The following is a 14,507-nucleotide window of genomic DNA, read 5'->3' as shown; positions in this document are numbered from 1 at the left end:
CAGGAACACTTAAACAAGACTCCCCAGTAATTTTAGGATGGAAAAATGAGATAAATGGTAAAAAGCTTGGGTCCGCATGAGGGCTACAAATTTAAAGGCCAGGCAGGTACATAGCAATAAAATATTGATAAAACTGTGACGATACTAAGCTGTACTAGAATCAATTCTATTCCATTACTTCTTAAAACAGCACAAAATTAATGAGGGTCAGAGACAAAATGTAACTGAGTCCCTCTAAGTACAACATGACAACACACGCGCTCCTCCATCATTTGCCCGACTTCTCTCTTAGCACCTGTGAAAATGGTGAAAATGTCAAGCCTGCAGATGGATTCAGACCCACTGTGAGTTGGAAGGACACCTAGAGAGAGATTATCTGCCGAGTCTCATCATCTCCCTGAGGATGGAGCTGTCCGCAGGGATGATGTGAGCTGGGGCAGAGCCACGTCGGCACCTCAAGTCCCTGATTTCTAGTCCGGGAGTTTTTATTCCACTCTATGGGATCTCCTATATTGTCCCTCTGAGGGTCAGACCTGGATCACTCCAGTTCCAATAAAAAAAGGTATTCTCCAGGTAGTAGGCACCACAGCCTCTCATGGGTAACTTTGAAGAGTTCGAGAGCTCTGCCCTTTCTCCACCCACAAATGAGTTGTGAGGCTAGAACTCTTAGACAAAGAAATCCCAGAAGACACCTCCTTTGCGTTTCCTTCTCATTTACAGTGCTGATGCTTGCTAAATAGTATTTATATGATTGATAAGTTCAGGTTGCAGAGTTATGCTAAGACGGTGCAGGATATATGACAATTTCCCCCGTGAAATGCTAACAAAAACCTCTAGAAGCAGGAAGAGAAATAAACTCAAGGCCTGTTGCCTTTAAGTAACTGCGAATAAACTTGGTATCCTCAGGCCCTCCCTTACCACTGAATGGGATTTTAAAAAATCTGACTGTTGCTAAGAAAGGACTATAATGAAAGGTAAGGCAGCTTGTAAACCAACTTTCCCTCCTTTTTTAAAGTCTCTCAGATTTCTACGAAGTCCTTGCAGGGATTGCCCAGACATTAGAAAGACTGGGGATACCTTTTTGAAAGCAGTTTGAAAGCTAATGTAGTTGATCCCATTTCCACAGTTTCCAGTTCATAGGAGTAAGATTCCATATGGCATGGGGGCAGGGAACCAGCAAATTGGTTGAGTTTCTTGTGGAAATTCTACCTACTTCAGCCAAAGCTTGGCATTCAGAGATCCGTAACCTGGAATCCAAGTTCAGGAAGAGGGCAGTTTGCAAAAAATTACCTTGTCACTGTCCAAACGTTTCCTCTGCTCATGGGACTCAGTTGGACTCTTCAGTGCTGAAACAGAAAGACAAGACGTGAGCAGAGGTGGGCTTAGGGGCACGGAGCCGCATCACAGTACTTGCTGGTGCGCTTGCCGAGCTGTGCACAGTATGAACGTGATCGCCTTTATTAGGCCACAAGCAATTGAAGAGGAAAGGCCTGGAGGACACCAGCTTCCCTGAAGCCATAGGATACAGAGGAAGGTGGAACTTAGGCCTCAAAGAGAAGGAACAGCAGAGGCAGAATACGCGACAGGAAGAGCAGTGGCGGAGACAGGGCATTCCAAGTTCCTGAGGAAATACGGGGGCCTGTGGAAAACTGCGGACGGAAGTAACATTCTAGTTTGAGGGAGACGGGTAGACTGGGGTAAGTAACACCCTCTTTGACTTTGCTCTGCCCTTGAGTGCAAAAGCCTGGGTGGAGGCTGTGGTCCGTGAGAGAGGAGTCTCACACTGTAGAAAGGGACGTGCACTTCGGATAAGATATGTGGCTGGCTGGCCAGGACATGCAACTAAGGGTGTGGAGTGAGAAGCACAAAATTTTGAGACTTTGAGGGCTGGAAGGGACCTTGGAGATAGTGAAATACAACTCCAACCCTGCACAGAATGGGGAAACTGAAGTCCACAGAAATTGGTTGACTTGCCCAGGGTCACACAGTTAGGACTAGGAGCCTTGGTCCCCTGACAACCTAACTTCTTTCAAAGTGTGATGTTCATAATATTAACAATCAGAAGCGGCAGGCCCTGGTCCATCATAGCACACAGCAGCCATAAACAGCCTGGACCGAATGCCCGCTTCCATTCTTTCCACTGTTCGCTGTTGCTCCTCCTCACTGTTTCACAGCGCTCTTCATGATGATTTAGCAAACTCTTTTGACTTAGCAAAGCCGTAGGACATCATTCAGCAAAATTCTACGTTTTTTTATTACTTTTCCTGATCCCCTGGAACGATCTCAATCAGGAGCCACAAGGAGTTGCTTTTCATTCTAAGTAATGAGGTTGATCAGAGGTTACAGAATCGCACTGAATATTTTTCTGAATTGTAAGTCTGGACAAGTTCATGAATCACATGATCCAGAATTCTAATATTACTCCAACAGATGTCCACTCTTAAGCTGCAGGCAACGGAATACTCTTCTAAACTTTGGCCAGCACAAAAAATTGGGTTTCTGGCCAAATTAGCACTGGGGCCCATGTGTGTGTCATTGTGTATGCCTCATTCCGTCCTTAAGATCGTGTTAGCGTGAGCATAGTTTTTAGAAAGACTTGCTGGGCATCAAGCAAACTCCATTGCAGTCCTGGCGGCTGGTGGGCCATGTCATCCTCTATTGAGGGCACTCTTTGGGAAGCTACTAAGGCTCGATCTCTCTAAATCTCCCTGCCTCACCCCACCATTAACAACGTTGACCAAAGGAACGTGCAGAATAGCCCCAGCTGGCTGCCCCGTGCCAAGTACACTGGACAAGCACACTTCTCCTCACTTTGAGCAGAGATCAAAAGGCTTCCTTTCTCACAGGAAAAAAAAAATTAATTATGTTGCTTGAATATGACATTTCTGATTGATTTAACGCCAGTTTCTTTTTGCTGCTTTCACTCTTAAAATGGGCTTTTCTGCAAAACCTGCCATTTCAAATGGCCCTTCCTCTCCCGCTCCCCTATTTGTCCTCACTTGGTGGCTCTGAGAAATTTCTCCAGTGGCATCTGGAGGAATGTGCAGTTCTACTGTGTCACTCATGCATTTTCTCTGATTTGGGTCTGGTTGCCATCCTCAGTAAGGAGGCTTGCCTTTTCCAACATTTAATCAAAGTTGCAACTTATATTGATGGTGTTCTGAGAGCAACTCCCATTTCCCCCGGCAACTAGATACTACAAGTCGGCTTGAAGTCCAGCGGGCCCTGGTGAATCTGTACGATCTGAACTGGTAGGTCTTCACCTCTGACCTGCAGTCTGGCGAGCATCTAATTAGGTATGATGTATTGGTGTGGCTTAATGACTTACATAATCCAGAAAAGGAATCCATTGTAGTGTGGCCTTATTAAGTGGTTAAAAAGAATAACACATCCTTTTCCTGAAGAAGCAACCCTAAGGGAATGGTATGAATTGAGATATCACTTACATTCCGTCTCAATTGGTTTTAATTGGACTTGGGACTTAGGAGGAATTTATTCGGTTCTCTTGTATCTGAGGCTTTTCAATGCTTATTAGTGTTGATTACTAATCATTCTAAGAAACATCATGTTTCCTGTATCTTAACCTGTAGAGCTATAATTCATCACTTCTTGGTGTTAACAACTCCTCTGTGAAATGATTCTCACAGTCTAGTTCTCCAATGCCAGAAGCACAAAGGTCTTCTGGAAACTTCTACCACAGGGTGGGAGAAGGCCTGTTCATTTATCAAGAACTTGGGAAGAAAGCCAAGGAGGTCCACACACTGCATTTTACCACATGCTATTCTCCTCAGGGCTTAAGAGATGTTATATGGGGCATTGGCTTGAGGTCACAATGGAAAACTACCCTGCCGTGGTCCTGTGATTGCCATTGGCCTTTTCTCTGACTCCTGAGAATGTGGGTTTTAGCCACTTTCCCTAAGGGCCAGCAAAAGCCATAATGCACCTCACCCCCAAGGTTGGCTTTTTAGAAAATACATAAAGGACCTCCTTTGCTGCCAGCCCTGGCAGCATCAAATGGCAAAGTTTTGTATTTAAGGGACATTGACATTTAAGATTGAAAAGGAATTTGAATTTCTAAATTAAAAAAAAATACGTCCATGTGATTTCAAATTAAAATATGGTTGTAAATTCAGTCAGCCACACATCTAACTTATTCCCCCTGGAGGAAGATTAATCTCTTCTCACAAGGGAATTCATGTTCTCGCCTCAGAATTCAGTTACGGGCTGTTCCTATTTCTGTCCGTGCAGCTCCAGCTAACTTGGGTCAGCTGTGTGTATAAACATTTGCTTACTTAGAGCTCAAAAAAAGATCCCAAGATAAGAACAGGCCTCCTACAGTCCCCTGCTCTCAACTTTAACCTCATGCCTCCAAGAGGAGGCCAGAAAAAGGAGAAAATAGGCTGTGGGGCCACTGAGAACTCAGTTAAGGGGAGGGACCCGACTCTCTAACACAGGGTAGCGGGTCTGGTGTTGGTGCAGCTGGCCACAGAGACAGGGCTGTGCCTGACTTCTCTCATGGGGCTGCTCACTCCCAGGCTGGGAGGGGAAGAATCCAACTCCTTGAGTATTATGGATAAGGTCCTAGAGGCAGAATCAAAGAGCCAGTGTCCTAGGGTAGCAACGGGAGCAGTGGTTCTCAAAGTGTGGCCCCCAGACCAGCATCTGCAGCATCACTTAGAAACTTGTCAGAAACGTCAATTCCCAGGCTCCACCCCACAGAATTCCACACGCTGGGGGTGGGGCCTGGGGATTTGTGCTTCAACAAGCCCTCCCAGTGATTTTGATGTGCAAGTTTGAGAATCACTGCTCTGGAGTGTCGAAGGCCAGTGGGTCCTGATCTAGGGTCCTTGGGAATCTAGGAATTCAAAAAGGGACTAACGGATTTCTAAGACTGATATTTGGCATTTCAAAAAGCTGAAGAAAAAGGGTTATGTTTGCCCAGAGAAACACTGCTTGGCTAATGCAACTGTCACTTTTCATTGTTGCTGCCTAGGATGATAACAACTTGGTATAGTTATAGTTATTCTGATCAAACAGCACTGGCTGGTAAGCATAAATGCCATTAATTAATCAAAAACAGATGTATGGATTAATAATTCCTAAATGTAGGGTTCTTTGGAGGGAAGACAAAACTATTTTAAACATAGGCTCTATGGCAGTGAGGGGTATAATTAGAGAAGTCTTGGGTGACTAAAATTTGGAAACCAGCCACGTGGACTCTGTCTTCGATTTGCCATCTATTTTTGGTATAACCTTAACCAAGTGAGATAGTCTTCCTGGGCTCTCAGTTTCCCATGTATAAAATGGACTTAGTAATGCTTGTCCTCTCTTGGTCTCACTCTTAAAGACAAATTGGATCATGAATGTTTTTCTTCCAAGCAAATGGGTGCATGCTATGCGTAAGTGATAATACTCTGGAAATTATATTCTCTCTCTAGGATGGCAATACGTTGCCTATTCAGTACCCAAATGACAGTCTCGGGGGCGGTCTGCAAATAGCGCGCTTTCCCAACGTAGCTTTGTAATATTTAAGACCTGGCTTGCACACTTGGAGAATTTGAGGCAACGTACGTGAATACTTTGGAATTTCTCAGAAGAAAGACAAATGCAAAGTGTGCCTGTACTTACTGGTTTACTAGTTTCGAAGGAACAAGGAACTGGAAAATTGAAGGAGGAGGGGTGGAAAGAAGGAGGAATTGATGATTGTTGACCCAAATGGGCTTGCCCTGAAATTCCAGGGTGCCTTTTCCTATCTCTGAATTTGAGATGTTAGAAAGAAGGGAAGAGGCAGACAGATTAAAACCCTTGTGCCGTGTTCTGCTCAAACAGCCAAGAGTGTGTGGCAGGGTGCTGTAGGGAGAAGCCAAGTCAGATGAATGCACGGAGGAAAGGAAGAAGACTTTGCCCAGTCAACTTCTCAAAACTATCAAGAAGCTGCATGTGGTGTGGGGACAGGAGCTGCCCCAGTCATTCTTCTTGCTATTCAGGAGAAGGATCACAGAATTCAGGGATTTACCAAGGCTTTGCAGTAAGTATGTGGCTGCTGTGGCTTGGATTAGTCTGCAAAACAAATAAAGGCAGCACCATTCATAGACAGCTCATCGTATCTTTAAATTCACTTACATCGATCAGATCATGGAACCAAGCTGCCCAGACTTTCACTCTGGCCAGCGGCGGCTTTCTCTGAGTCTCTGTGGAGAAGTCACAGCCTCTCTGGGTCCCTGGTCCTCCACAGTCCATTCCAGTTCCCTAATCTTGTTTTGTATATTCCAGGAGAATAAGCTAAATGTTCCTCCTCTTTCCCCTGGGTTCCGATAAAATATTAGCCCCACTTTAACAGCAGAGGGAGAGGGAAAGAGAAAGTAACTTCTTTCCTTCAATCCTCCCAGAACTCACTCCCATGTAGTGGTGTGACGCTGTTCAATATTTTTAAAGGGGACAATTAAGCAGGGGCAACTTGGGGCCCCATCTACACTGTGACTGCTTTGAAGCAGAATTCATGTCTGACTCCTCTGTTCCGTATGGCCTTCCTCACAGCAGATGGTCAAAATATCTACTGAATTGCCCTACGACCCTCGATTACATCTAATTCATGTAGCTGACCATCCTTCTGCACTAAGGCTTCTGGAGTGGTTGGAATACAACGGTGGTGTTTAAGATTCTACCCAGGAGAGTGATGCCCAAGGAAAAGAACTGTAGTGGAGAAAACTTGTATGAGATACGCTGAACAGATCCAAGCCCCTTCGGTCTACAAGGGGAGGAGGTTGGGCTCTGTCCTGAAGTCATGAGAAAACGGAGAACCTTGATGTCATCTTGCAGCCTTGAGCCTGAAAGGGAGGGGCAGTGATGCCATCCTTTTGAATTCTAGTTGATGGCAGCAAAGTAGGCAATTTGAAATCTTCACTTTGATATTCAGACTTGGGATTTTGGAGAGAAGTCCAAACAATAAATTCTTAATGTTTCTAAGTTAACTTCGAGAGGATATTTCATGACTATTTTGAAATTGTAAATTCCACAATTGATATTAAAAATATGAAAGCAATGTTAGAATCTGGCCTGGACACATGCTCCTGGCCTGAGAACCTTTTTCCACTGTTTAAAGTTGTTCTAGGGGTTCTGGGCTGGCCTCAACCCTGCTTTTCTTGACTAAATTCAAGCAACACTGCCTTTAAATTCATTCAAAGCACCTGAAGGGGACAATCCTAAACCCATAATGTATACAAGTAAGAAATAAGTAAATGCTTAAGAGAAATGATTAAGGGGGTTATAAAAGAGAATTTGTCCCTGTTTGCGGTGGACCCTTTGTTAATCATCAGCACTTCAAAACCTGCATGGCCAAGAAGGAGGAAGGCATTAAATTCAATCCATCTGGACTAGTTTCACTAGTTGACTGAAAATTACACATGGTTCAGTTCATTGGAGTCAGTGAAGGGAGAAACCTTATAATTTAATCATCAGTTTGGTGTGCAGTTGAAGTGAGATCTGCCATACAGCCAACTCAGTGGAATTTTTCAGTCACTCTTGGTCATGGTGACGCATAGATTATGATGTAGAACCTGAAGTTATTTCATTAAAACCATTGGTTTCCCTGGGCATTTTCACACATATATATTTTTTATTTTCCAAATTCCAACTGAATTTTTTGGCCACAAATATTTGATGATAGAAACTTAAGTAAGTGCTTTTAAAGTTCAAGTAATTCCTTTTGAATATTTGAGGAAAGAGCCCCATGCATGGATCAGGACACACGGGGTCCGGCCTCAGCTCTGTCACAACAGGAGGAGAGGACATTTTTTTGCAATAGACAATGTCCTTGAAATTTAACCTAATGTAAAACTCAAGACTGATTCTGCCAAAGGATAACAGGCGTTTCTGTTGAGCAGCTAAAGGCAGTCGTGCGCTACAATGATAACACGAGGACAATTAACAATTCATTTGGACGTGAGCTTTCAATTTAGCTAAATTTATGACAAGTTTTAAAATTTGGGGAGAGAATTGCAATTATTCCAAATTTACGGATACAGTGAGATTGTATTAACAGTTTTATTGTGCATACATTTAAAATCTCACAGTTCAAATTTGCAGAAAATAGGACCACATTGGGACCTGGCTTGGGGACACTGAGAAAATCTCTTGGGACTCTTCAACCTGAGTTTCACGACCATTAAAGACAATGGAGCTTGAATGGGGTCAGGGGTTTTCAAACTATTTTGAAGAGAGCCAGCTCTCTGGGTGGATAATCAGGGGCATCTACGAAGGATGAGGGGGCTGAGTGAATGCGACAGAGGCCCCTGACCCTGTTTCAGCCAGTGCATATATACACAAGATATCTTTAACAATTAAAAAAATTGAAAATCATGGAATGAGATGATCTCTAATGACTATTGACTTTTCTTCCCTCCACTCTACCCTCTTCCTTTCTCCTTTCTTCTTTCCTTCTGCTTCAAAAAATTCAAATAATAGAATGAAGAAATAAAAGGCCTTCTGGTGGAATGTAACAAATTCCACCTTGAATTATACTTATGTGTATTTCTTTCACCTTTTCCCCTAAAATCTTGAGTCTCTCCAAAGGACTGTCTTGCTCATTGTTGTCCCTATAGTACCCGGCACACTACTGTGCATATAGTCTGGTTCATAATAAAATTTGTTGAATTTGATTGAACTGAAAGGACCCCGAGACTATCGGTTCCTCTTTCCTTCTCTCAATTGGCTGCAGTTATACATGTTTCCTTAGCTGCCTGAGTAAGCACACGCCACTCTGCGCTGCATTTAGTTGCATGTTTAGTCTCTGATGGGGTTGAAGATGCCAACCATCTCTGCTCTTAATCTCTCAGCAAGTTAAGAGACTCATCCTGAGTCGAGCTTTCTGAGAAGAGCTAAGTAGTCAAGGTCTGTCTGGGCCTGCAGTGTGGGCCTGCTGTGGCTTTGACATTTTTCCACAGCAGAATCTACACTCTTGGAGAGCCTAGTTGAGAGGCGCTGGCTGAAGACTAGGGATAACTGATGATGCTTAATTAAGCTTTATCATTTTGCTGAATTAGAAAGAAAAATCATTTCATTCCTCATAGGACTTTTTTTCCATTAATTATCTTAACGATACAATGGACTATGGATGCAAAATTTCTGTCAAGCAGTGTACTCTACTGGATTCTGGAAAGCTTGGAGAACAGAATAGTATATTCCTATTGGGCCCTACTCCACAAATGGACATTTAATTTACGCAACTTACATAGAGATGTTATTTAAAAATGTATTGTAGGGTTCATTCCTACCTTCATTGGGTGTTTTTACTGATGCCCAGAGATTTAATCCCATGAACCTCAAAAAAAAAAGTTTATTCTCATCCATCATCCAAATACCAGCTGCAAGACCCAGGTTCAGAGTATTTAAGCTCATGAGTAGAACTTTGAATCAGTTGTGAAGAGCTTGAGCTGATGAAAGGCACTGGGTCTATCTGTTCCGTCTGCCTTTCCAGAATTGAGGGAAAGAAACACCAGTGAGGGGCTGGATTATTTTCCTACTACTCAAATCAGTGTGCTCATTATATACTTGAGGGCACATGGTGTAGACTATGGTCTGCCGAGAGGATCCTGGTGGATCTACACTTAGCTACAGTCCACTCTTACTGAATAATTCTTCTAGATAATGGTAACCAAATTAGATTCTACAGATTTGCAAGAGGATTCAGGAAAAAGGATTCAGGTCAGCTCTGAGTGAAGATGCATTTATCTGCAGACCTTTGGTCTCTCCTGTGTTTTCAGCACCTCCACTAGTGGGCTGACTAAGATGAAACAGGCCACACAAACTTGCCCCTTTGGTTTTTTATAATAGTTGTACCTATTGTTTAAGCAGCCTTTAAATTGCAGGGTGAGCTGTGTTTTTTTGTGCTTAGCAAATCTCTAAAAAATTATCCCACTCTAAGGTCACCTGCTGTTTACTGTTTGTAGTGCTTAGCCATTAACCAAGAGCTATTTTTGAATTACAAAAGAAAAGGCCTGAAAAATTCTTAGTTTTGTTCTGGCTCTGAAGCACAGACTATACTCAAAATTTTTAGAAATTGGCTCATAGGGCTCCAATAATACTAACTGCCAGACAATTTATCAAGGGCAAACTTCTGCTTGTTGGATACTAAACTCTCAGGTAATAGTCACAACAGGGACCTGGATTTCTGCAAGAGTCATTATGAATCTTCATTTCTAAACTTCATCAGGGGAGGAAGTTAGAAAGTATAACTTAAAGGAGCTCCAAGTGTGACTTCATCCATCCAGGGCACCCTTTTGCCTACTTCTATAGATAATCAAGAGTTAGCTTTAAATGCTAAATTGATTGGAAATTTCAAACATATCTTCTGAAAGATATGGTAATTCTTTTCTGATCCAAAATATGGCCAATAATTCAACACTATACTATTTATGTCGGAATGATATTGCTATTTGGTATTCCAGAAAGGAAGCACTTGACAATATTCGACTAATTGTGGACTCAAGTACCCCAAACAGGACTGAAACTCAGGAGGTGAGAAAAAGGTGATGTGATTGATGTTTCTGGAATGAATAGAGATAATATCCAATTCCAAAAGTAGGAGAGGGTAAGGGATGCCCATAGCAAATTATGTTTACCCTAAAAACAAACCCACCACTTTGGAAGTTTAAGTACAACCTATATCATTAAAGGGAAGTGCTTGCAGGTGAGTAGCATTTGGGGCAAAGCATTCAAAGTCTGGGATTTCTGCTTACACAGATTCCATGAGGATCTCGGGAGACTGATACATGGGCTTAGACTAAATGACCTCTGAGGTGCTTTCCAGCTCCCAAATCGCATGGTCCCATGGGTAAATATCAGCCAATAAGAGATGCAGCTACTCACGTGGTATTATGCCTTGGTTAGCCAGTTGTTCCTGGGTCCTTCTCTGTTGAAGTCGTAACTGCAAAACTTAGAAAAGGAAGGGTTAGTTGTGAGTTGGGCTAAGTATAGTTAGAATTGCTTACATTTGCATCATACTTTTTTTACACAGCACTTCTTATTTTATTTCTAGAACAGTCTGGAAAGTTTGTGTGAAGTACATTTTTATTTCCATAGTAGACAGAGAGAAAGAAGGTGGAGAGGAGCTGAGGCGGTTGCAGGGTTTTGCAGCAAGGAGGTAACAACCTAGGATTCGAGCCCTTGTCTCCTCTTTGAAGTGAATGTTATTTTTACACCACCATGCTCTCTCTCTCTGCCTACTATAACACTTGGGAGATGAAGACCATCAAACTCTGCTAGAAATTTGCCCCTGATTTCGAAAGGCGAGAGAGAGTGAAGAAAGCATAGGCTTTGGAGTCTCACCTGGGTTCAAGTCCTATCTCTATCCCCTCCAGAGGTGAGTAAATCTGGGCAAGTTGCTTAACCTCTCTGACCCACAGTTTCCTCACTTGTAAATTGGAACTATGTCTACCTTGCAAGATTGCTATAAAGTTTGATAAAACAATGTATGCAAGTGGCTTAGCAGAGTGCCTGGCCATCAATAAATGGTAGTATTATGAGAATCTGGAATCCATCTGGAAATTCAAAGAAGGACTATTCGAGTCATTTTTTGCTAGAAAAATTAAAACATTGTAAATTGTCAAAACCATATATTATAAAAATATGTTACTGTCCTTAGCACAAATAGATTATATATAACATATATTTACATATGTATAAGAAGAAAAAATATATATATATATTAAATTATGAGTGTAGTATTTGTGATTTTCTCCTTCTCCTCACCCTCTCCCCTTAAGAAAATTCTATCTTTGGACATTTAGTCTCTTCCTCATGGACATTTCTCTTTCTCAGGGAGATTCTAAGTTTGCCATCTCGGTTCCTGAGTTTAAGTTGCTCAGAATAAGGATAAAAAGAGCAGAAGTTTGCAAAGAGAGAGATTAGTTTAATCAGCTTAAAATGAAAAGAGATAACAAGAACTGCTTTTATGAAAAGAAAATTAGAACGGAGGGAAGAGGCACAAAAATGAAAAGGCTATGTGGGCTGATTTTCAAGTTTATTTAGTATCTCAGAGTGAGGCTCCAGGGAAAATGCAGTCATAAGACAAACTGACAGAGTAATGGAGAAAGATAATTTTAAAAAGTGTTGCCATGGGTTCTGAATTGAATTCTCACCAACCTTCTTTGGGGGAGACCAATGTTGTTGAAATGCTTTTAATTACTTTTGGTTGCTAGACTGTGCTTCATTGAATAACCTCATATGACTCCATGTTCCGACTGGACAACAAAGAGGACTAAATTATTTTACTTTGTGAATAAATGAAAACGATATGAGAGTTTTTTATTTAAGCCCTCCTTCAGACAAACCCTCACACTAATAAAAACTGTAAACTCTGAACAAAATATAAAAATAACTACCTGAGGAATCTGAATAGTAAACAAGATCAGGCAGATTGTAGAGGAGAGTTGAAACTTGGAGAAGTGACTTGCATGGGGGTGAGTTTCTCACTTGGGGGGAAATTGAGGGTGACCTGTAGTCATGAAGTGGTGGGTCACGGGCAACTAAAATTCCAAGAGACAATGTAGTCATCTTTCTGGCCAGAGAACTCAGGGAAAGGTACTCAGATACCATGGCTGACCAACAGCGACTGAGGGGGAATCACACAAGGGAGAGAGCTGGAAAAGAAAGCAACCCCTTAACGCTGTGTATGAACCCCCACAAGTTTCAGGTTGATCCCTTAATGATGTTTCTATGGGACAGACTCAAAGCAGCACAGCAAAGGTTTAAAATAAAACTGAAATTTGAAGCTCTGTGCATATAGGTAAGAGAGAGCTTCAAATTTGAATCTACCTGGGTTAACTGTGTACTAAAACAAAAAACATGAGCATTCTTCAGAGAACTGTAAAAGAACTCAGAGTCTATGTAACATAAGACTTGTAATGTTCAGGAGAGACTCCAAAATTGCTTTACACACAAAGCACTAGAAAAATGTGACTCATTCTAAATGGAAAAGACAATTAACTGATGCTATCCTTGAGGTGACACAGATGTTGGAATTATCAGAAAGAACCTTAAAGTCATTACTTTCAACTATGTGCAATGAAGTAAAAGAAAACAGACTTGAAATGAATGAAAAGATAGGAATCTCAGCAGCAAAATAGCACACATAGAAAGAAACCAAATGCAAATGTTACAACTTAAACTAGAACATCTGAAAATAAAAATTCACAGAATGAAGTTAATAGAAAAATGAATATCAGAGGAATGATTGATAAACTTGAAGATAGATCAAACTGAAGAAGAGAGAGAAAAATGATGAAAAAACCTGACAAGAGTCTCAGGGCCCTGTGCCACAATACCAAAAAGTCTAACATCAGTCAACTAGAGTCCCAGAAAGAGAGGAGAGAAATAAATAATGGCCCAAAACTTCCCAAACTTGGTGAAAGACAAAAATTTACAGATTCAAAAAGTTCAGCAAACTCCAAACTGGACATATTCACAGAAACCCACATTTAGATACATCATAATCCAAAAGCTGAAAACAAAAGGTAAAGAGAAAATCTTGGAAGTAGCCAGGGAAAAACAACATATTATATAAAGGGAAACATTGATTCAAATAACCACAGACTTCTTATCGGAAACCATGGAAGCCAGAAGGTAAAACAAAAACAAAAACACATCACAGCACAAAACAAAAAGCCTGTCAATCCAGAATAAAATACGTCCTCTAAGAATAAAGGTGAGATAAAGATATGTTCAGGTAAAGAAAGAATAAGATAATTTGTTGGCAGCAGACTTCACTACAAGAAATGCATAAGGAAATTCCTCAGGGTGAAGGGATATGATATCAGAGGGCACCGAACATTTAGGAATGACTAAAAAGGATCAGAAATGATAAATATCTGGGTAAATATTAAAGATTTTTCTTTTTCTTCTTAAGTTTTAAAAAATACATATAGCTATTCAGAGAAAAATTATAACACTGGCATGTGGATGTAATACAGACAACAACTATAACATAAGGGGCCCTTTATGACTGCAAAGTTTCTACACTTGACATTCAGTGGCATAATATTAACTAGATGTAGATTGTGAAATATTACTGATGTATATTGTAATCCCTAGAGCAACTAATAAATAAAAATACAAAGAGGTATAGCTGAAAACACCAATAAATTAAAATGGAATGTCAAAAAATTTACAGATAATACCCAAAAAGGGCAAGAAATGGAGAATATAGAAACAAAAAGTAGAGGGACAAACAGTAAACAAATAATAAAATGGTAGATCTAAATCTGAAAACATCAATAATTACCTTAAGTATAAATGGTCTAAACACTCAAATTAAAAGGCAGAGATTATTGGAAGGGATAAAAAAAGCAATATTCAATTATATGCTGTCTACAAGAGACACAGTACATATATAAAGACTCAGACTGGTTAAAAGCAAATAGATGGAATAAAGATATACCATACAAATGGTAAGCATAAGAAAGCTGGAATGGCTATATCAACATGAAATAAACTTGACTTTGAGTTAGAGT

General features: G+C 41.0%; 1 protein-coding gene across 8 annotated transcripts in view; it reads right to left on the bottom strand.

The window, feature by feature from the left end:
• Nucleotides 1-14,507, bottom strand: part of MYOCD (myocardin) — a 90,519-nt gene that overhangs the window by 43,047 nt on the left and 32,965 nt on the right. For 3 of the 8 annotated variants that reach the window (XM_014728809.3, XM_070226578.1, XM_070226574.1), the window contains exons 2-4: nt 10,867-10,932; nt 6,017-6,060; nt 1,291-1,346 (exon numbers count right to left, since the gene is read on the bottom strand). Coding sequence is in view for 2 of the 8 variants with exons in the window: in XM_005597794.4 (XP_005597851.4) it covers nt 1,291-1,346; nt 10,867-10,932 (122 nt within the window). In the remaining 6 variants the exon portion in view is untranslated. Of the gene's footprint in view, nt 1-1,290; nt 1,347-6,016; nt 6,061-6,123; nt 6,192-10,866; nt 10,933-14,507 lie in introns of all 8 variants that reach the window. The other 5 variants (XM_005597794.4, XM_014728806.3, XM_070226576.1 and 2 more) reach the window with 2 other exon arrangements.

Source organism: Equus caballus, chromosome 11 (assembly GCF_041296265.1).
Source record: "Equus caballus isolate H_3958 breed thoroughbred chromosome 11, TB-T2T, whole genome shotgun sequence".
Lineage (NCBI taxonomy): Eukaryota > Metazoa > Chordata > Mammalia > Perissodactyla > Equidae > Equus > Equus caballus.
Note: the sequence above shows the minus strand (reverse complement) of the source record. Positions and strands in the feature narration are given on the sequence as shown.